At 42.4% G+C, this 23259-nt stretch overlaps 1 protein-coding gene across 2 annotated transcripts in view; it reads right to left on the bottom strand.

Moving 5' to 3' along the window:
* Positions 1–398: 398 nt before the first annotated feature.
* The window catches only part of pi4kaa (phosphatidylinositol 4-kinase, catalytic, alpha a), a 35173-nt gene continuing 12312 nt past the window's right edge, over positions 399–23259 (bottom strand). The window contains exons 19-54 of one of the 2 annotated variants that reach the window (XM_041970437.1): positions 22934–22984; positions 22637–22745; positions 22184–22320; positions 21975–22108; positions 21806–21888; positions 21647–21717; positions 20647–20771; positions 20457–20538; positions 20294–20377; positions 20108–20197; positions 19914–20033; positions 19522–19614; positions 15343–15499; positions 15106–15233; positions 14864–15022; positions 14630–14781; positions 14342–14449; positions 13355–13575; positions 12444–12599; positions 12257–12336; positions 11968–12167; positions 10823–10910; positions 10577–10744; positions 10418–10471; positions 10212–10332; positions 9250–9379; positions 9090–9160; positions 8875–8947; positions 8609–8789; positions 8408–8512; positions 6477–6602; positions 6025–6145; positions 5754–5913; positions 5568–5657; positions 3977–4060; positions 399–2211 (exon numbers count right to left, since the gene is read on the bottom strand). In XM_041970437.1, the coding sequence (XP_041826371.1) occupies positions 2160–2211; positions 3977–4060; positions 5568–5657; positions 5754–5913; positions 6025–6145; positions 6477–6602; positions 8408–8512; positions 8609–8789; positions 8875–8947; positions 9090–9160; positions 9250–9379; positions 10212–10332; positions 10418–10471; positions 10577–10744; positions 10823–10910; positions 11968–12167; positions 12257–12336; positions 12444–12599; positions 13355–13575; positions 14342–14449; positions 14630–14781; positions 14864–15022; positions 15106–15233; positions 15343–15499; positions 19522–19614; positions 19914–20033; positions 20108–20197; positions 20294–20377; positions 20457–20538; positions 20647–20771; positions 21647–21717; positions 21806–21888; positions 21975–22108; positions 22184–22320; positions 22637–22745; positions 22934–22984 (4164 nt within the window). In that variant the 3' untranslated portion in view covers positions 399–2159. The remainder of the gene's footprint in view (positions 2212–3976; positions 4061–5567; positions 5658–5753; positions 5914–6024; positions 6146–6476; positions 6603–8407; positions 8513–8608; positions 8790–8874; positions 8948–9089; positions 9161–9249; positions 9380–10211; positions 10333–10417; positions 10472–10576; positions 10745–10822; positions 10911–11967; positions 12168–12256; positions 12337–12443; positions 12600–13354; positions 13576–14341; positions 14450–14629; positions 14782–14863; positions 15023–15105; positions 15234–15342; positions 15500–19521; positions 19615–19913; positions 20034–20107; positions 20198–20293; positions 20378–20456; positions 20539–20646; positions 20772–21646; positions 21718–21805; positions 21889–21974; positions 22109–22183; positions 22321–22636; positions 22746–22933; positions 22985–23259) is intronic. The other variant, XM_041970438.1, reaches the window with a different exon arrangement.

The raw sequence follows: 23259 nt of genomic DNA, 5'->3' as shown, positions 1-23259 counted from the left end.
CCACAGTACCATAACATGACCTCCTTATTGTGTCAGAGCAGAAACTTACTAGTTTGATTCTGTTGTTTTAAACGGTCATTAAGTTGTTATGGAACAGCTGAGCTGGGAGAGCTTCAGCTTCAAGGTTCTGGCCCAGTCCTGAGCCTTCAGTGGTTTCATCCAGAGCTTCTCCATTTCATGTCACAGGGCTCCTGGGAAAAGTGTCATCAAGGAAAAGCTGCTGCTAAATTAATGCGAGGATTCACACAAATTCTAAAACTGCTCCGAGGGACTAAAACTTTCCAAACCGACAACTAGAAACACCTGGAGAAAACTTTTGGGATGGTGGATGGAGAATTTTCACTTCATTCCAGGACAGTCTGGGAGGTTGAAAAGGAATAAAACACACAGAGTCTGACTTCGGAGAAATCTTCACATTTAATGTGGAATCAACGAGTTTTCACAGATCATCAGAAAACAGATTTCATCTGAACAGTGCAATAATGTCCCAATACACCGATCAATAACAAACACACTTCTGCATTGGTATCTTTATGAGGTCCATCAAACTGTAGCTCGTATCACTGGTTCTGTCTCAGTGGATCATCAGAGCGTAAATGAGCCTCGTATCCTTCAGAAAATCCACGTTTCCATTTCACCCAAACCTGGTTCCGACCTTCAATATGTCCTCATAAAGCTTTTAGGATGTTAAATGATGAGGATGAGACTGAATGTCCTCACTTGTGTCTAAAACTCAGCTGGTCCTCATAAAGATAGCTATACAAACACACACACACACACACACACACAGCTGTCCCCCCCCCACCTCTTCACAGATGACGGCAGACATGATGGACATCCCCTGGGACTCAATAAAAGCTACAACATAAAAATGATCACGACAGCAGCTGCTGCTCACTTTACAGACTCAGATGTGAGGTTATACATGGTAACACACATACACACACACACGTACGTGCACACACACGACCTGGATGGAAGGACGTACAACAAAACAACACACAGATACAGCATCAACAAACATGATTATATTGCATAAAGTTAGTTTTTGTTGTCAAGTATTACTACAGTTGTGTTTCTACCAAGGGTAGGAAAAAATGGCTTATCATATACAGTATCATCATCATCAGCATGACCTTCATCATCTCTAGCACGTCAGGCTGGACCGGATCTAAAGACTAACGATGATGAGGAGGAATGTTTCTAAACTAGTTACTACAGTTTTACACCTGATGGGAGGCAAATACAGATAAATCTGGTATAATCATAGATGACATTCTTGTAATTACACTTAAATGATTTTCTGGCTGTTAAAACTGCAGAAAAACAAAACTTAGCTCTGTAACTACGTCACTGCAGACCAAGCATGCAGCTTAGTAAAATCATGGAGACAAAAAGCAGAAACATGAGTTGGGGTCGGTGTCGATCAGCTGCTGTGGGGGAAAACTGTCTCTATTTAACAGAAACCTGATGAAGACGATGTGAGGGTGAGTGTCAACGTAACAGGTAAAAGTCTGGAAATCTCCTGGTAAACATGGAAATCTACATCACGGCGAAGCTGCCTGTGATCTGGATGCAACTCTACAGTAAATATTTTACAGTACATACTACAGCATGATTCTCTAAACACTTCCTTTAAGACTAAACGCTGATTGATTCCTGCACTCATTCTTCATCTATTTAACACACATCTGTGTCCCTTTAAATCTAAAATACTAAAGTTTAGATAGTTTTAATCTCTAGTGTTTAATCTTCTGATTATAGGCAGGTAAAGCGGATGAAACCTATAAAGTGCTTTAAAGTGGGTAACGACACAGCAACATAACAGCGGTGATAACACTGAACATGGCTCCCTTTTAAAAGTTACTGGGTAACCAGCACCAGCATCCATAAACACTTAAAGGGTGATTCAGATACAAGTTTTTGGTAAAGGTTGAAACTCTTCTTCTGTTTTAATGCTTAAGTTAAATAGACAAATACTCTAAAATACGCATGTACGTTATAAAATCTGGCGACTAACAGTATGCAGAGTAAAACGGGAGAGTGAGCATTAAAGTGCCTCATGACTGGCTGCCGGAGGAGCAGAAGCAGCCGGTCAGCTCCGCCCACGGCGCTCTGTGGTGCTCGGGTGGAGATGTTCGGGTCAAGGTGGAGCATCCTCAGTAAGGAATCTGGTTCTGGTAATACTGCAGCATGTCGTAGGTTTTGCTCCTGGTGAAATCAAACACAGATCCGGAGTGTTTTCACCTCATCACACACAATCACACATATAAGGAAAAGACGTTTGGAACAAAAATAACAAGTATGGAAAAAACCTGTAAATTAATGTGTAATATAATTAAAGCATAAAGTAAATTAAATACAGAAATACAAAATGAAGGTGAGAATAAATAATTTAATTAAAAATTATAATTATTTGGCATTTTTCAAACTTTAGGGGAACCTCCTTCAAACAACAAGCTGGCAGTCTATAAAAAGCCCGGCAGCGTCTCCACCTGCTCAGGTAACATTTTAACTGTGGTGGAGTCCGTACTCGCCTGTTTCCTCCTGGTTCAGCCCCCTCACCATCAAACAAACAAAACTCAACCATGTCATCAATAATCAACCCACCCCAAACACCAGCTCACAGAGGAGCCCTCCCACCCACCTTACTCCTCCTTCAGGTTGCTGCCATTACAAAGTTCAACCTGCCCGAAAAACGTCTACAAAAAATCTTTCATTCCCTCCGACAATAATAGACACAACTCATCTGTGGCTCCTTCCCTCCTCTTACCTTCTCGCTTTGTTTTAAAAAGCGAGAAAGGTAAGAGAAAATTCAGGCATTTAACAGTTTTAATAATGTGTGTGTGTGGCGTGTGCCGATAATCTAATCACAGAATGACACACACATGACGATGTTGTCCCACAACTGATCTACAACCTAGTCCTCCAACAAACGTCGAAACGTAGAAGAACCATAGCAACAACCGGAAAACTGAAGAAATGAAGAAAATAGCAACAATATTATATAACACAGCAACAACCGGCAAACACAACAGCCAGCATGGAGGAGGACATACAGGATGAGGGAATGATGGTGGTCTTGGGACTATTGTTAACAGACAAATACAGAACGGAAAAAAATAAACTGGAGACGGCGTGAACACGGATTTTTTTCACTTCCTTGTTCCCCAGCCAGCTCGCTCTCTGATTGGCTACGTTCTGTACCACGTCACCATCCACGCAGTCAGAATGCACGAGTCGTCAGAAATCAGCTCTGAAGTATTAAACATGTTCAATGTTCCCAAATCTCAGCTACGACCTGTTTCGGAACGGATTATCGGGACAAATCGGCTCGTAACCTCAAACCAAATGATGATTGGACAGGGAACTCTCACGATGATCGGGCGTTTGCTGTCTGAGGTCAGGAAGAGGTAAAATCAGGACAAAAACAGCCCAAAAATCGTTGTGTGTACCAGGCTTTAGCCACACGAACATCCAGAACTTAAAGGTGAGGAACATTCCAGAAACTCTGGAAGCATGACGTGATCAATGTGTTGAAATCTGTTTCGGTGGAAAATGACAAGAAAAACAGTAAAGAAGAGTAAAATAAAGGAGTAAAAGGGTGTGGTGTGTCGGTGGTGCTCATGAACCTCCACCTCTCCAGTTTAACTGTCAGAGAGCTGAAGGCCACTTTGATCCCACCGTTAGCTCACTTTGATCAAAAATGTCTTTTAAAAGTAAATCAATAAATCAGAAAACACAATGCTGGCTTAGCGTCAGGTTTTACTTTAACAAGTTCAGGTTTTACCTGCAGAGGTGCTGAATAAGGTGAGAAATTCAGCTCCTTCCTGTATAAACACTGCTGGAGAAGGTGTCCGGGGCAGGGTGGGGCAGGGTGGGGCAGACTTTTTTAACTTTTGTTTCTGCACGTTTATTCTGTTTTGTCAGATGTCATAAAAACCTCAGTAAACATCAGGTTGTGTCTTTTTCTCACCTGCTGCTGAGGAAACAGCTCTGGATGACTTTGATCATGAACGCTGCAGCTTCCTTCTCACTCATCTGGGGGTTAAAACGTCCTCTAAAAGAAAAAACAATCAAATGTCTCTTCAGGGAAAAAAAAGCAATAAAATCTTAAAAAGCCTTTTTAGACTTCAATCTCTTAAAGTGACAGAAGAGACTTGAATAGTTTTATCATTAAAATCAAACAACAAATTCATTTCATTCCTTTATTTGATTCTATTAATATATTAATTTAATCTTCATTTAATTTTTATTTCTTTTTAAAGTTTGCTTCTAACCTACTTTTTAATGCTTCTCATGCACCCTGCTGTAATGTTTTCCGTACATGAAGTGTGAGGAACGAAACTTCAAGCTTTGATTAGACAAGTCAGTGAAAGTGGCAGAAACAGACGAAGCAGCAGATACTCGTCATCATTTCTCCTCTAAAGTTCATTCCAGCGAGCCACGTCCGTGGGAAAGTTAAACCGTCTGTATGCAACACATCCGCCGGCTGAACTGGCTGAATGCTGAGAATAAATTAGATAAAAAGGAAAAAGAGTTGTTGCTGAACTGTGGAGGAGTCACTGATGTGTTTCTACGTCTGAACTGGTGTTTAGTTACGACCAGTTTAACAGAAAATAGTGACGATGCTGAAAAGGGTTCAAACGGGTGAAGCTGAGAAACAACGGATGGTTTATATTATCAGAAATAAAAATAATCACAATATTCTCTGAATAAAATCAGCTTTTTTTTTGTTAGTCGTGACTTTCATGAGATGAAAAGTCTCACGTTTGAAAAGAGAGGAAAACAGAAAATGAGGCACATCGCTTCACGAAGTCTGGATCTCACTTCCAACCACAGCTGGTAAAGAAAAAGGCTTCATGTTGATGAAGGCGGATAAACTCTCCTCCAGAGTCCTGCTTCATCACCATTCTCTCCGGAGAAGTGACCAGCCTCACGGCGTGAGTGTGAGACGGCGTCCACACCAGGGCCCTCGTTTATCCACCGCTCATAGAAACTGTCCTCAACTCCATCCAGTGAATGGAATTTAAAATGTCAGTAAGTACAAAATTTGAGCATGAGGATTTTTTCCCCTAAGTTTTACAACCAATTAAGCTACACGCCAGTTTATTAAAATAAAATAAAAAAGAACTAAGTGGCTAATTGTTGCTTCAACCAGACAGCGGACGCCTGTGGACGCTGAGACGTCACACCTGCAGCTTCCCTGTTCTACCACTAGATCTACGCAGGTCAGAGCTGAACTTACATTCAGGAACATCTCTAAGCAGGAGAAGATGCTAAATTAACCCTCACGCATAAAAGAAGCGTAAGCTTGTGTGTAAGAAGAGTTGATAAATCAGGGTGCAGGCGTAACACACCGCAGGTGGCAGTGAGATCCGTGTGATGATGCTCATCCAAAAATTCTGCTTTTTTTCTTGGAAATTTGATAGAAACTTTTTTTTTTCCTCTCCAGAAACTTGCTGATCTTGCTTTTACTGGTATTTTTCCAGAACACCTGCAGTGGCTCTGACACGTGGTGATATTATAATATTTCGTACACTCCAACTTCCTCCTGTTGCTCTTACTTGAGGAGTTTGATGGTTTGTCCTCTGAAGCAAGGCAGCCCAGTGTCCAGCATGAGGGTAACCAGAGAAACCACCGCATCCATGTAGGGTCTGTTTGAGACGAGGCAGACAACAACGTTAATGACCAAGTCATACACTATCTTAACCTCCTTCCTTCCAGGGTAAAAAGAAATGAGTGTTTCTTACCTTACGGCCAGATATCCTCTGACACACATCTCCATGAACCATTTAAAAGGTGTGGCCTCCATCTTGCCTCCCATGATCATCACCATCTCATCCGTCAGCTTGATGTCTGGCTCCCAGCCCAGGTTTCCACCAGGAGAGCTCTCGAACATGAAGCCAAAATCTGGAGAAGATGAGGTCAACGTAAACCCAAATGTTCACCGTTACACCGGATAAAAGTGTCCTCTCATACAGGCTCAGCTACAGATGGGACACGAGTCCAGAGGTACCACACCGATGTGGATGAGGTGTCCCTTGCTGTCCAGCATGATGTTGCCGTTGTGTCGGTCCTTGATCTGCAGCAGAAACAGCAGGAGGCTGTATGAAGCCATACTGCGGATGAAGTTATACCGGGCCTGGTGGAAGAGGAACAAGATGATTAAGAGAAAGAAGGAAGAAAGGAAGGAGGAAGAAGAGAAAAGGAAGAAATGATGATGAGGAGCTGAAGTTCTGCTTGTATTAGCTGACATGATAACAGGGGGAAAGTCTGAGCATGAAATTCTGGGTAAATAAAATATGTTAATGTTTCATTATATTTAACACAACTAGAGAAATTCTGTGGATGCTTTTTCTCAGTAATCTAATTAATCTGAGACTTATTTGTTGAAGTACTTTAACATAAATGAACACCAACTTTCTGCCCGTCAGGATCTGACAACCAAAATCGAGAAACTTAAAGCTGTGCACCTGCTGGAAAGCGAGGGTGGATTCATCGCCGTACTGGTTACGGAAGTAATCGTACATCCCAAAGTCAGTCTGCCTGCCGAGCTGGTCTCTGGACTTGCAGTCTGGGATGCACTCGATCACGCCGCACTGAGGAAGAGAACGCTCATGAACATCCAGCTGATGACAGCCTGAATGCTGAGATTCGTGGATGCATTTTGATCCATTTTCATACTTTCACCAGTAAAACATGCCACTGATCCAGGTCCAGTCACATTTCAGTCATGCTGACGTACATGAAGTCAGGAACCATCAGAAAATCATCCACAAGTATCTTGTTGTTGCACAAAATGTCAAGTCAGGAGTTTTCTATGATAAACATTTGTCCATGTGAGGAAAACCAAAGAAGGACAGCGTTCAGACCGACTTCCCGACATGTACCAGAGTATAAAACGACTGCCTTTATTCAAACATACCAGATTTTTCTTCATTTTGATTAAATGAGTAAAATTTACCAACAACTGAACATATATTTACTTCACAAACTTACTACTTAATTTGGTCCCACAAGGGCCACAGTCCTGCAGGTTTTAGAGGTTTCCCTGCTCCAACACACCTGACTCAAACGAATGAGTCATTGTGCAGAACTTCATGGATGTTGGATCCTTTTAATTGACTCGGGTGTGTTGGAGCAGGTAAATATTGAAAGCCTGCAGGACTTGTGGGAGCAGGCCTGTTCTAGACCGTTTCCATGGCTTCAAAACGTGGATGAACTTGTAGAATGAAAATAAGACCGAGAGGTTTTATTTGGAGGACCAGTAGGTGACGATGACGGATGTTAGGACCTCGTCCTTCATATAATCAAACTTCTGTAAAAGTTCTTCAGTTCTTTAAAGCCCCATATTATACATGTTTTCAACAGTTTCATATGGGTGTCAGAGGTCCATCAACATTGTTTTCAAAGTTTATTACTCTAAATTCAGCCTTGGTCCTTCATTTCAGCCGTTCCAGATGTGGCTCTTAGCCCGCCTAACCACTGTAAGTCGTTCTGGATAAAAGCATCGGCTAAATCACTGTTTCTCAAATGGGGGTACACTTACCCCAAGGGGTACTTTGTGACACTCCAAGGGGTACTTGAGAAAATAGAAATCACAAAAATATTTTCACTAAAATTTCAAAAAATCCTGTGATATAAAGTAAATCTTTCTGTAAGTTTATTCTCAGTATTCAGTTTTAATTATGTGTTTAGGAGAGAACATGTATTGTGGTTTTCTCACCTTTCCCAGGAAATTATTTATGAATCATTGATAACATGTTTGTCCTTATAAAATGACTGAAACGTGAAAGGGTTTCATTAGGTACAAATTTTAACAAATTGTGCGCTAATTGCCAAGTCCTGTTTACTTGTGTTTCCAACCAGGAAGCTCCGCACTTGCTAGGGGGTACTTGGCTGGAAAAGTACTACACAAGGGGTACATTGCTCCAAAACCTCAGAGAACCACTGGGCTAAATGACTGTAATGTAATTACATGAATTAGTTACCGCCATTAACTGCAAAGTGCAAAAAAATTCTTTATTTCCAATAAATACAGTCCAGTTTATTTATCATTAAATTATTAATTCTGGGCCTGTAAGTAATAACCAGCCATTAATCTAAGTTATTACATTACTGGCTGCTACATAGGACTGAATTGAAGACTTTATAGCTGCATTTTTATCTCTTTGAAATGGTCTGGCCATAAATTATTTAGTTGTTTTTACACTGTCACAATATTCCATCTGGTAGTCCGAAGCGGAGCGGTCGGATGCTCTCATGATTCCCGTTTTCAGACTGTGCTTCACTGCGTTTCTACTGATCCTGGTTTGGTTGAATTTATTGTTAAAACATTATTTATTTGAAAAGTGTTTTATTAAAATGCATAAACTAAAGGGAGGTAATAATGTGAGTGCTTTACCCCTGGTGCTGTAGCCACCACCCTGTAAGGGAAGACGAACAGATCCAGACCCACCAGCTGGAAGATGTTCTTAAAAAGCCCGATGATCTGCAGAGCCAGCATGTCCTGCAGGAGGTGTAGAAGCAGAGGAGGGTTGTAGAGGGAATACAGTCCATCCCTGACACACAGTAAAAATATGCATTCAGGTAAAGAGGTGGGAACCTGTCTGCAGTCGTCTCCCACTTTAAAAATGGCCGCTTGCCAGCAAACCCTGCGTGAGCCGTCTGGATTCTCCTCTCCGTCCTCCAGAGAGTCAGACGGGCAGCGGAGACCCTCCCTCTCCAGCTCACTCACCCCGCAGCGCTTCACCTTAAACTTGGCCAGGTAGGGCGCCTTGGCAGCACTGTGCACACACATTCTCTTATGAAACACAGATAGAGGACAAAAGATCACATTTCTCAGTGAAAGTCTGAAGCAGAAGTAAAAACCTCTGCATGGGGGTTCCAGATTTGTAGTCAATGTCCAGCACGATGGCCTCTGGGTTACTTGGTAGGTAACATCCTAGAAGACGGACAGGAAACGGATCATGGAACGAAGAGACTAGATTCATTTGTGAATGTTGCATTTTAAAGACATTTATTCAAGGATTTAACTAAACCACAGCTCAGATCTGTTACAGACGTCCTGTTGAGCAGTCTGTTACCTGGCTGAACTTTGATGTCGGACAGAGCTTTGAGACAGGCTCGTTTTCTCTCCTCTCCCTTTGGAACCGGCCTGAAATAATTAAAAACAGAGTTGGCTTTACACCAGAGAGCTTTCCTCGCTGTGGCAGAGGGGAGATGCTAACAAGCTAACGCTCTCACTTGATGATGGCCGAAACGTTGGTGATCTTGTTGAAGAAGTCGAACTCTCTCTGGTAGAAGTCTTTAGCTGGACCCGACAGAGACCCGGTGATCTCCTCCACCATCTGCTCCAGCAGCTCCCCGATATCAGCTGAAAGTATAAGAGGCTTATTTCTCCGTACCACAGAGCTCTACTATTGTAAATAAACTCCTCATCTTAGGAGCGACCTGCTCCACTGTGTGACAAGTCAGTAAACATGAAGCGATGCGAGTCCATGTGGGTCTTTAGTGGAAGTAGAAAAATGATAAAACTACACCATCTTGAAGAAAGTTTTAAGGTCTTTCATACTGTATAAAATTAAATAAGATGTTTTTCTATAAGAGCTGGTTATCAGCAGATTTTATGTGAGGTGTGTTTAGTGATCATGGATTCAAAGAACATCTAATTGCATTAGATAAATGACCCTTTAAATTTTTACATCCTTAAACCTACACATCTTTTTACTAAAAACCCTGAGGAGAACAAAGAAGTTTACATTCAGTTACATTTAGAGAGAATTATAACTGGATGTCAGTCTGCTCGGTTCCCTGTTTGTTAATTTGCTTATTTAATTTCCTGGAACACAGTGAGCTCGCTCTGTCTGCAAGCCGCCATTAAAGTTGGCATTTCTTAAAAACATATTTGAAGGAGAACTAAAGGGCAGATTCACACACCTGTTGGAGATTACGGGGATTCCCGGAGGAATGCATGGACTTCCATGGACATAAACACGCATGTGGAAATGATTTTTAAGGGTTTATGTGGATTGAAATGTAATGCAGTCAAACTTATAACAGTGAGAACTAGAAGTAAAGTCCAGCCTCTAGTAGCCAAAGCAGACAAAGTAAATGAAGGAATCTGTCTACTGGAATAATCCAGCTTTGTTTCCACCTCTGTGCCTCAGATGTTACAAACAAGCTCAGTGTGATGTGGAGTCACTCACGGTCTTTCTGGTGTCCCTCCTCATCCATGAAGATGTTGGTTTTCATGTTCCAGATGAACTGATGGGCGAGAAGCTGCGACTTCTGCGCTGCCCACAGGATGTACTCTCTCACATAACCCATCTGAGCAGGACCAAGATTTCAGCTTTTAATTTCTGCTCCGTGACATTACAAAGAGGGAGGAGGAGGCAGAGCTGTTCATCTTTACCTTATCATAACGAAGCGCCTGAACAATCTGAGGAATGTAGAACAAGATGGCATCCTGGGTAGAAAAACACAGATATTTTAGTTATTAAAGTACTGAGGGGAAAAGAAAACAATCAAATTCCTCTGAGCTGAGGCAGAGAACCGGGTGCAGAGGGCCTACCGGAGGAAAAGACCGCAGCACTTTAACGCCGTACTGTGCGGTGAGAGGATGGGGAGGGTACATGCTGCTGAAGTAGGACAGACCGGTGGGCGGGTCGGCCGGAGCCCAACACAAGATATGGCTCAGCTCAGGAGAGTCGGCATCAATAGTGTGCCACGTGACGAGGAACTGGTCAGACAGCGAAAAAAGGATCAACATTTTGTCCCAAACAGAAAACGCTGAGTTTACTGGACTTTGCGATCGCACCTTGACGGCCTCAGGGACGTCACTGACTGCTCCGGGGTCCAGTCTCACCAGTCTGGTCACTTCAGCTACAATAGCTTCATTCTTAAACCTGGAATCCAAGAAGTGAAACACCAGCGAGTCAGGGAGTGATGACATTTTCCTATAAGTCTGACATAGTGAAAGGATGTAAAAAAAAAAAGTTAGAGTAAACCTGTTAAAGGCTCTGCAGATAACTTAGACTATAAAAGTTCTGAACAATCGTTGTTGAGGCTCTCACACCCAGGATGACCCAGGATGTCTCACCTTACAAAAATCTTTGACAGAGCAAAGATTTTTTTAATCTAAAAGGTTGATCAGTCATCAGTTTGAGCTGCTGACTGGACCAAGATTGACCTCTAAAGTACTCAAGCGCTCATCAGTCCCTGCAACGCTGCATTGGAATAAGCAGGTATAGAAAATGGATGGAACTTTGTTTTTTGCATAATAATGTAGACAAAAAATACCTGCAGGAGCTCTCTCCTCCTCAGAGAGCCATGTTTTTAAAAGTCTTCCTTAAAAAAACATCCCCTAAGGTTGTGCCACAAATCACCTTTCAGACCACAATCCAGATCAAATAGATGAATCTTGGTCTGATGAGAGATGGCTTCAGTCTGGGCTAAACCACGACTTAAATAAAACTCACCTGTGTAGCTTCTGGTCATCTTTTAAAAAGTCTGTAAAGATATGGACATGAGGAGATCATCTGCTGGACCTTTGGGAATCTTGTCCCGTTCTGAGTCTTTGTTGTATTTTGTGTTTTATGAAGCTCCAACTGTTTCTAGTTGGTAAAAGTCCTGGACTCCAGGTTCCTGAGTCCAGCACCTGGACTTATCTACCATGCAGTCAAGAAGCTGTAATGGAGGCAGTATGTGGTGCCTTTCCACTTCCCAATCATTCCTGACTTCCCAAATGTCCTGACGCTACCTGACCATTAGGATTCCATCAACTTCCAAATCAGCTTAGACTGAACCTGAACCAGCGTTATCCACCAGGAAGTACAAGAACAAGCATGGCTGTGGAGGCTACTTTAACTGAATTAAATCGCTTTTAAATCCAACATTCATGTTTTTAGCGTTTTACTTTAGAGGATTATCAGCCTGTTGTTTCTTTTAAAGTGGAAAACAGACCTTGATGGTAGCTGTATAGCCAGGTACGGTGCAATATTCCAGGCCAGGTTGACGTTGTCCTTCCACTGTTTCTCTGTCAGACTGATGTACTTGGACCTCCAGTTGGCGATGCTGGTCTCCACCGACTGCTCGGTGGCGATGGCCAGTTCCTGAATGGAGAGGGGGTTGTACCACGTTGTCAACCGTTCGATCTCACTGGCCTGGGGGAACAAACACAACAAAGGGATCATAAGCATCGTTAGATGAAGAACGTATAGACCGGGTGTAGAACACTGTTGTGAGAACTCACCAGTAAGGCCAGCAGCAGAGTCCTGCGCTTCATGTAGTATTTATGAAGCTCCGTTCCTCTGTTACTCTTCTTGGACGTGCCTAGAAAAAGAAGAGGTGAAGAGTATTTATTCTCTAGAACTCTGTCCCTGAACTTTATGGTGATCTCATTGGTCTTCGTTGTGCTGCTTGACTGCTGGGAGGTCTACCTGATTTCTTGGATGTGGTGGACATGCCACTGGACAGCGGGTAAGTGTTGATCCATCCCTGGCCACTCTGCTGGGAGCGAGAGCTGGAGTCTATGTTGCTCCTCATGTCGGCGGCGTTCATCACCGAGAGACTGTTCAAGGACGGGTCCTGATTATCTGTATGGATAAAACCGAATCAGCAGGACTAACGAAACGGTAGTTTTCTCTCAGAGAGCTTGTGAATCTGGTCTGTAACATGAAATTTAACTTGTACAGTGCAAATAAAAAGTCTGAAAGACATCAACAGATGATTGATGATGAGGGGTTTGTTTAAAGAGATGACTCGTGTCACTTAGTCCGCGGCTGCTGTGATGGTCATGCATTTGAAAGCGGGGGGATCCAGTGTGAATGGAGGTAGAAGCTGCCTCGAACCACTGATTCTTGGTCAGATGCTTGTTTTCATTCATCTGGTCCAGGATCTGCGATTTGAGGACTACCTTAAGCGTTTCGATGTGTATGAAAATGAAACCATGTCTTTTCTCGGGGTCACCAGGATGAAGAGGAGAGGATTTTCTGGGTGGAATCAAACATTTTTCAATTTGTAGTCTGTTGGTCCGAATTGATTGATTGTGGAGAGGGGCAGACGGGTGGGCTGATGAATAATCATGCAGCTGACAAATTTGTGCTTTTCCTCACAGCTGCATTAACGATAAAGAAAAACTGATTAAATATAATAGAAGAGCAAAAAAAAAAAGAAAAAAAAGTAAAAGGCAAAGAAAAAGTGGAAAATAGAAGTTTGGAAACATAAGAGGGACTAAAGTAAGAAAGTTTGGAGTGGAGCAGCTCTGTGAGGATAAGCGCCGTCAAATTTGACATGCGTAGGAGCATGCCCCTGCTGCAGCGCAGGCCGAGCTCCACTGCTTTAGGCTTACTTAAGATAGATATCGGAGTAGTGCTGGACACGATAAGCGATCCAAATATCCCAGCAGAGAGAGTGCTCGGGGCTGGGGTAGTACCAAGCTCACCAGGTGGGACCAACTGGCACGCTGCCAGGTACTTCTTGTCTGACAGGATGTTGGCGTAGAAGCGGATTATGATGCTGATGTCCTCACGGAGACGCTTGTCACCCTGGGTGGGAAACTTCGGAGACACACTGGAAGGAGCAGGAGAAGAAGTTGGATTATCAGGAGCCGTTTTCCATCGTGGCGGAAACACGGTGTTACGGCACGTTAAGGCATTACAGCTTTTTTTCCAAGCAAGTTTTAGAGTTTTAACGTTGTGTAAGTTTCATCTTTAAACAACGATATATGCAACTCTTAACTCCCATATCCACCATTATCTAATATAAGACTATTAAACAACCTTTTTTTTAATTTCTGAATGTTTATTTACTTTGTATTCTTGAAATACAGTTTGCACGTTTGCCTTTTCTTATTCAGTCCTTATGTTGACAGTGTTATAAATAAAGTTCCTTATTTTAATTCTGTATTGTTCTTCTTCTTTGTCTTGAATCATATTTTGGGTATTATAAGACTTTGTGTGTATGTACAGTATACATCCTGTGTATATCAATATTCTTATTGGCGATATATCGGATATCAGCTTTTTTAAAACCCAATATCAATATCAGCATTGGCCCCAGAACCCCATATCGGTCGGGCTCATCCAGCCTGGTTTCATGGTGGAGTTGAAAACAGGCATGAAATTATTAGTAAAAAAATAAAGAAGAGGAAACTAAACAAATAAATAATTATTATAATTTTCTAGTTAAATACACCATCTTTTTTGACTGTTTTGCTCCAGGAAACTGTACTTTTCTGTATTTTATGACACCTTCCAGAATAAATTGAAAATGTCTGTTAGTTGTAGCACTAGATCTTATTTAAGGCTTATGCTTGTCCAAGCCTCTGTGAAGGTACCTGAAGTAATCGAAGGCTGTGGAATAGATCTTCTCTCGCAGCACATTTCTTACGGTTGCATTGGTGCAGACGTCAGAGTGAAGCAGAGCCAGACCCAGAGTCAGAAGCCTGCAGGACCAAAACAACCACAAAGACTTCTGTCAGTAACTTCTTGCAGATTTTGGCTTATTTTTACATTTTGCATCAATGTTTAAGTCAGATAATGTGAGAACCTTTGAAGGACTAAAGAACATGGAGTCTCCTAAGAGATTTAGGGGTTGGTATATGGATCACAAAACCGTGTGATACCTGAAGCGAGGTCCAATGGCAGCCACGTGGCGGTTGAGGCTGGTCTTTGCTCCGCCGACATCCAGGGACAGAGAGCGCTGCATCAAACTGCAAAAGATCTCCACCTGATCTGCGCTGGAATACTTCGCTATCTCAAACCTCTGGACTAGAAACTACATGAAAAAAAAAACACAAAAGATTAAAAGTGGAAAGGCTGGTGAGACCCCGGACAAACTGGGCAGGATTTAATCTGACCTCGATCCAGATGTGGTGAGGGGTGACATTTGGAGGGCACGGGACAGGCTGACTTTCCTCTGACGCAGCCAGAGGATCAGCCTCCACCTGAGTGTCTGAGAACAAGCCCATCTTCAGCTCCACCGTCATCTGCCACGCTCCCGCCATCTCTCGCATGAACTAGGCAGCAGAAGAAGAGGGTGATGCTGTGTATGAAATACTAAAACGCTAACACACAAACAGGATAAAACACGCCAACGTACCGGTACTTCCACGCCTGTACGCGCCGCCAGCAGCCACTCCCAGCAAGCGATCGCCGTTTCCATCCCGTTCTCCGTAAACATCTTAAGAGGAGACCAGCAGAGATGGTGCAGGAGCTGCGGGTCGCAGTCTAGACAAGACCAGAACGAGTCAGAAACTTCTGAAGACGTTTAAAAGTCAGCATCAAGAGCATTTAAAGACAGGAGCACATGTTCTGTACATGCAGAGCAAAGTCACACCTTTGCTGCTGATGAGCAGCGCAGCCAGTTTGAACATGGCCTCGGTGAAAGCTTCAGGCTGAGCAGAGTCTAAAGCTTCTCCCATCTGCTTGATCATCAGTCGGCTCAGATCAGACTGTCCCCGGACCGCCTGGGAAAAATTGATCATACCTGCTACCTGCAGACAACAGGGAGAAGAGAAAAACTGTACGAGTGCAGGAGGAAACAAAGTCCAGTTATTCTCCACTTCCAACTGCCTCCACAACACCACCCTGCTTCAGTTCACGTCTCTTCGTACCGACGGTTTCTGACTAGTCCAATCTAATTTGTCAAAAACTGCAGAGTGACAGAGAGATGTCACAATGACTTTATTTTACAACTAATCACGTTATTAAACGGCAAAGTTCATTAAATGCAAAAATCCCTCAATACTGTCACTTTCCATAAAAGATTATGTGTGAAGCGTGAGGGCAGATCTGTGTTGGTTACTGCTCATGTTGCTGTGTTTCGTTCTATGCAAGTTGCAGAGGAAGAGTCGTTCCCTCCAGACAAACACCATAATTTGGATCTCACTGGCTACGAATGACCAATGTTTATTTGTGGAGGACGGCTCGCCAGCCTGTAAAGCACATCATTAAAAAGTCGCAGTGAAAGGAGGAAATACACCCAACATGTTTCACCACCTGCAGGATAAACACCAGCTTTGTACGCTTAAGTATAATTATTGGCTAATATAATGTTAATGTTGTAACATGAAAAGAAATTTATTTTAAGTACGACTCAGGTTGGGCTTCCAGCGCAACGTCAGGAGTTAAATCGTGTTCACTCAACATTACATTAAGTCTGGTACACATAGCGGTTTTTGTCCCGGTTTGGCCTCTTCCCGACCTCGGACAGCAAACGCCCGATCATCGTGAGATTTCCCTGTCCAATCATCATTTGGTTTGAGGTTACGAGCCGATTTGTCCCGATAATCCACTACGAAACGGATCGTAGCCGATATTTGGGAACATTGAACATGTTTAATATTTCAGAGCTGATTTCTGAGGAACGCCGACGACTTGTGCATTGTGACTGCGTGGATGGTGACGTGGTACGGAATGTAGCCAATCAGAGAGCGAGCTGGCTGGGGAACAAGGAAGTAAATAAAGTCCGTGTTCACGCCATCTCCAGTTTATTTTTTTCAGTTCTGTATTTGTCTGTTAACAGTAGTCCCAAGACCACCATCATTCCCTCGTCCTATCTTCTTCCATGCTGGGTGTTGTGTTTTCCGGTTGTTGCTGTGTTCCTTTTTCTTTGTTTTTTGACGGATGTTGCTATGGTTCTTCTTTGGTTTTTGACGGATGTTGTTATGGTTCTTCTTCTTTGGTTTTTGCCGGATGTTGCTATGGTTCTTCTTTGGTTTTTGTGGGTTGTTGTTATGGTTCTTCTTCTTTGGTTTTTGACGGATGTTGTTATGGTTCTTCTTCTTTGGTTTTTGACAGATGTCGCTATGGTTCTTCTTTGGTTTTTGCCGGATGTTGCTATGGTTCTTCTTCTTTGGTTTTTGACAGATGTCGCTATGGTTCTTCTTTGGTTTTTGCCGGATGTTGCTATGGTTCTTCTTTGGTTTTTGCCGGATGTTGCTGTGTTTCTTCTTCTTTGTTTTTTGCCAGATGTTGCTATGGTTCTTCTTCTTTGGTTTTTGCCGGATGTTGCTATGGTTCTTCTTTGGTTTTTGCCGGATGTTGCTGTGTTTCTTCTTCTTTGTTTTTTGCCAGATGTTGCTATGGTTCTTCTTCTTTGGTTTTTGGCGGATGTTGCTATGGTTCTTCTTTGGTTTTTGCCGGATGTTGCTATGGTTTTTCTTTGGTTTTTGACGGATGTTGCTATGGTTCTTCTTCTTTGGTTTTTGACGGATGTTGTTATGGTTCTTCTTTGGTTTTTGCCGGTTGTTGTTATGGTTCTTCTTCTTTGGTTTTTGACGGATGTTGTTATGGTTCTTCTTCTTTGGTTTTTGCCGGATGTTGCTATGGTTCTTCTTTGGTTTTTGCCGGTTGTTGTTATGGTTCTTCTTTGGTTTTTGACGGATGTTGCTATGGTTCTTCTTTGGTTTTTGCCGGTTGTTGTTATGGTTCTTCTTCTTTGTTTTTTGCCGGATGTTGCTATGGTTCTTCTTTGGTTTTTGCCGGATGTTGCTATGGTTCTTCTTCTTTGGTTTTTGCCGGATGTTGCTATGGTTCTTCTTTGGTTTTTGCCGGTTGTTGTTATGGTTCTTCTTCTTTGGTTTTTGACGGATGTTGTTATGGTTCTTCTTCTTTGGTTTTTGACGGATGTTGTTATGGTTCTTCTTCTTTGGTTTTTGACGGATGTTGTTATGGTTCTTCTTTGGTTTTTGCCGGTTGTTGTTATGGTTCTTCTTCTTTGGTTTTTGACGGATGTTGCTATGGTTCTTCTTTGGTTTTTGCCGGTTGTTGTTATGGTTCTTCTTTGGTTTTTGACGGATGTTGCTATGGTTCTTCTTTGGTTTTTGCCGGTTGTTGTTATGGTTCTTCTTCTTTGTTTTTTGCCGGATGTTGCTATGGTTCTTCTTTGGTTTTTGCCGGATGTTGCTATGGTTCTTCTTCTTTGGTTTTTGCCGGATGTTGCTATGGTTCTTCTTTGGTTTTTGCCGGTTGTTGTTATGGTTCTTCTTCTTTGGTTTTTGACGGATGTTGTTATGGTTCTTCTTCTTTGGTTTTTGACGGATGTTGTTATGGTTCTTCTTCTTTGGTTTTTGACGGATGTTGTTATGGTTCTTCTTTGGTTTTTGCCGGTTGTTGTTATGGTTCTTCTTCTTTGGTTTTTGACGGATGTTGCTATGGTTCTTCTTTGGTTTTTGCCGGTTGTTGTTATGGTTCTTCTTCTTTGGTTTTTGACGGATGTTGCTGTGTTTCTTCTTCTTTGTTTTTTGCCGGATGTTGCTATGGTTCTTCTTTGGTTTTTGCCGGATGTTGCTATGGTTCTTCTTTGGTTTTTGCCGGATGTTGCTATGGTTCTTCTTCTTTGGTTTTTGCCGGATGTTGCCATGGTTCTTTTTTGGTTTTTGCCGGATGTTGCTATGGTTCTTCTTCTACATTTCAACATTTTTCCGGCTCGGAGGACTAGACTGTAGATGAGTTGCGGGACAGCATCGTCATGTGTGTGTTGTTCTGTGATCATACTTTTGAAGCACACCACACACATTATGATCAAAAGTGATTTTTTTATCTTCACGTGTGAGGTCTCGATCAGATAAAAAAGCTCATAAGATTGAAAAAAATCGTTGTGTGTGTACCAGCCTTAATACGGGTGAGAAAACCTAAAATCTGTTAAACCTTCATTTAGAAACCTCAGTGTAACTCTGGACTCGGCCTGCTCACTGGATGCTCATATCACTGAATCACGCTTTTTTTTAGCATTTAAAACTTCAACCAAGCGGAGTCACACTGTGCTGGTCAGAGCGCTGCTGCAAGGCTCAAAATGAAGCTTTGTCATTTTTATCTTGACAGGTGCTTTATAAATAACATTTTACTTTAATAAAACTCTCCTACTTAGACAGCTTAGCTGTTCAAACACGACTGACTCAGTGTGAGATCGATTTTAGTGCAATAGTCTGTAGTAGAAAGCTAACGTCAGATGTGTGTTTTGTTTCTTTATTTCCTTGGTTCCAGTAGTACAGCGGGAAATTAAAGCTAGCTAGATGTTATTCCTGGGTTTCCAAATTCTCTACATGGGTTAAAAAGAAACGTTCAAAACCATTTTATAATGAAGTTCAAAGAAAGAAGCCTCCAAAGTCCAGGTAGAGGTCTTGTGGCCTCTGACTGGACTTGGGAGAGAAACCCAGAGTTAATATGTAGTATTTATTTATTCTTTACAGAGCAGAGGAGATTTAGTTGGAACGAGACTTCTTGGTTACTTTGTTTCTATAATTTTTGTATGTTGGCGTCAAAAGATAAAAAATAATTTAAACATAAAGACCCAACAGGAGTGTCACACATTCAGTGTTGTGAAATTTGATGAGTTATGATGAAAATCTTAATATTGTAGTAATTTCTCTGGCCATGACTGTATAAATATAATCTATTATCATGACACCGTAGGAAACTACAAACTTCTCAGACATGGAAATATTTTTTAGTTTTGACGGCTTAAACAGGACGCTATTAACTCGATAGTTCAGGATGCAACAGATCGTTTTACCTCTCCGGCGTATCTGTTCCGGAGGTTGAGGGAGGCCATGAAGTTGGAGTAGTCCTTCTTCACACAGGCTGGCCTCTCCGTCAGCTGAGTGGGCTAACGCAGAAAATGACATAGTCAATAAAAATCAAACTGAGTTCAATAAATGTCGCAGATCACATATAAATAGAAAAAAAGAAGAAAAAAAGAGAATTATAAGTTAAGAGCATGTATTTCTTATTTTCTAATCTGATAAATCGTCACTCTGTGGCGCTCCGCAGGGCTTTGTTCTTGTTTTTCTGGATTTTAATCTGAATTTAAACATTTTTAACTGCTGTCCACAGTTTGGCAGTGAAACAATAAACAGGCTGAAGAGTCGACTCTGAAACCCCCACCAAACCGAAGCAGTGACTCACCCCCAGCGTGGTGCTCTGCCTGTTGTAACCAGCGAAGTGCAGGATGCTTTCAGTGGCCATGGCCAGGCCCGTGTGCTGGGAGAGACCCGACACCCAGTTCTGATGTTTGTTCAGGTACTCCTGGAAAAGATCATGCGTGTGACATGTTTATGCCTCACATGGACCTTTTCTGTGGGTTTAATGATAAATGTTACCTGCAGATGGGATTTGGTGACGGACGGAGCCCACTTCATGGCTTCTTTAAGGATCTCTCCACAACGTGCAGCAAAGTCCTTCACTATGCTCTGAAATAATCACAAATACAACCATCAGTTCATGATTCGTGATTAAAATGGACCATTTTCTGAGCTTTATGTCAGTGACGTTACGGGAAGCATTACCTCTCTGGCTTCGTACGTATCTGGGACAGTGATTCTGTATGGTGTATCTGGGATGTCATAATACGGCTGGTCTTTATGAATGTCCTGCAGCAGATCAGAAAATACAGACGTTTAGATGGAGTGATGAACAGGAGTTTCACAGGTTAACTGGATAATAACTCACAGCACTGAGGGACAGCGAGAGCGTCTGCAGGATGTCCAACATGGTCCTCAGCACACGACCGCTCCACAACAGGTGGGGAAAACTGAGCACAGAGAAGATTCTCAGATGAATATGAAGCTGTATTTTTAAGTTTTTACGAGGATCGTGTTGTATTTTCAGTGAAAGATCACATGCATCAATGCCGTCTTACGTTTCAGCCAAGCCAGACAAATATTTGTCCGCTACTCTGCGGATCCTCTTGTGGATGTGGTTGAAGTTGACCAGGAGGAACTGAGCGTGGCGTTCCAGTTCCTCCTCATGGGCTTTAGTTTTAGCCTGAAAACAGAAAACTTTAGATTTTTAACAAGTTTTTATTTTGAGGAATGTTTTCTGAATTATTCTTTTATCAGATGGTGTCCCTTAGGACAGGAATCCCCAACGCCGGTCCTCAAGGCCCACTGTCCCGCAGACTTTCAGTGTTTCCCTGCTTCAACACAACTGACTCAAATTAAAAGTCAGTAGCAGACTTGTGCAGAGCGTGTCAGAGATCCATTTAAACTGAACCAGGTGTGTTGTAGCAAGGACACATCTAATACCTGCAGGGTTGTGGGTCTTGAGGACCAGGGTTAGGATACGGTCTTAGAACATTTCATGTTACTTATTTAACAAAAACCAAACAAAAACACGGAAGCTGTGAATGAAAAATTGAATCTTGAATGTTTTTCTGGACAATGTTATCAGTCTCCAAGATGGACATGAAGTCATTCTCTTTCCATCGTTGCTTCTGTTCATTGGTGTCTGCAGCTCTCTGAAGGTCCCACCACAGTATTTCAGCCAGGTTGAGGTCTGGACTTTTACTGGATCGTGTCAACACCTTGATTCTGCTGTAGATCTGCTGCTGTGGGATCAGTGCTCTTGGGTTTTTTAGTTTGTCTGAGAATCTCGGACGGAACTTGCTTGGATGTCCACTTCTGGGAAGACTGGCAGCTCCTGTGAATAATCGTTCTCTCTACATAATGATGGACTCCAGAAAGTCTGGACATCACCTGATGTCTTTCCTCCATGGCATTGTATTTACACACAGAGCAGCAAACTGACAAAACTTCTGTTTTTTAAAGATCCGTCTGCATCGACGATCAGCTAATCAGTGCATTGATTAGCAGCACCTCACTGCTATGTATCAGAGGATACACACTAAACATTTCACTTACTTTTTCTGCCATCATTTGAAGGAAGACCTCAAAAACCTTGTCGCTTACAGCAATCACACACTGCATCATTCCTGTAAAGATATGTAAACACTAAAATACATAACACGGGGAACTGGAAATCCTTTAGGAAACTTTAGTCTTCTTTCTGGTTCTTCTTACCAGATTTATCTTTCTGTATCGCTCTGTCTTCAAAGTATCTAAACATGACCTGAAAGCGGTCTGAGTCCAGAGAATGCAGCATCCTGAAACACAATAAAACAAAACAAGGCGAAAGTTAAACAGGAAATTCCCTGAAGGGTCACGTTTTGCTAGGATCATGTTTGTGTACCTCATGTACTCCAGTCTGTACACAGACAGCAAATATGTGGACATGGCAAAGTCCAGCTTGTTGATGAGAGCAGCCACCTCAGGAGGAGGATCCAGCAGGTTGATGATGGTGCTGCGCAGGTCGTTCAGCTCCGCCTGAAACGCACCAGCTGCAGTAAGAAGATGCGCTACACGGTGCGCGGGAGCATCAGTGTGTATGTGTGCTCATACCGGAGTGACGGTGTCGTTCTTCAGCGCAGAGTTGTACTGCAGCTCCGACCGTAAAGGTTCTCCACTGGGAAACGTCAGCAGCGGCGATTTGGTTGCAGTCTCACAAACGCCTTCGTACCACTCCTCCGGCCACAGACCTGAACATTTCGACAGGGAGGAGAGCGGAGCAAGCTTTTCTTTTAGGAGAACAAAACACAGCACTCACACTGAAAGAGACTCGATCAGATGCTGATTTTTTTTTTTTTTTTAAAGAAATGACTGTTAGATCTAAATCAGAAGTAACGTAGATACAATTTATTTCAAGTCAGCAAAAAAAGCTAAGAAATCTGAAAGAAATTCTGTTCTTGGGTTAAAAGAAAAGCCGGGTCCTACCTCCAATTTTATTTCTGCTTTGATTAAATCTTAATAAAATAAAAGCTTGTGTGAAACAAAAGATGAGCAACTTTTTTCTACCTGAGCCTTCCACAGCAAATCCCATGACCACCGAGTAGAGCCAGAAGTCTCTGAACAGCTTCTGCAGACGTGGCTTTGCCTCCTTTATTGGAGGCAGTCTCTTCATCAGCTGAAGCAGAGCAACAGCAGAGAGCATCAATCTGGCCTTATTAAGACGAACGATTCTACCTAAAGTATTCTGCTTTCCAGGTTATGATGATAGGGTGGAGTATATGTTCGAGATAAGCAGACATGCCAAGTAACTGAGCTGAAAAAGGAAGTTAAAGTCACCAGAGCTGGAAAAACCAGTTAACTTACCACAGCAATAACTGGAATCAGGACACCGAGGTTACCAGCGCTGCTTGATGCCTAAAGACAAAAAGAAAAGTAATTTAATTACATTTTATGCAAAACCAGAAACTTCAGAGGTGATCTTAGGTTGTCTTTACTTTTAACTAAAAGCAGCAGCGTTTTTTTTTTGATGAGGCAGAATGAAGCTTCATCTTGGCTAAGATGAGGCAGAATGAACCTTCACTTTAGCTAAGATGAGGGAGAATGAAGCTTCATCTTAGCTAAGATGAGGCAGAATGAAGTTCATCTTGGCTAAGATGAGGCAGAATGAAGCTTCATCTTAGCTAAGATGA

Source organism: Melanotaenia boesemani, chromosome 19, assembly GCF_017639745.1.
Source record: "Melanotaenia boesemani isolate fMelBoe1 chromosome 19, fMelBoe1.pri, whole genome shotgun sequence".
Taxonomy (NCBI): Eukaryota; Metazoa; Chordata; class Actinopteri; order Atheriniformes; family Melanotaeniidae; genus Melanotaenia; species Melanotaenia boesemani.
Note: the sequence above shows the minus strand (reverse complement) of the source record. Positions and strands in the feature narration are given on the sequence as shown.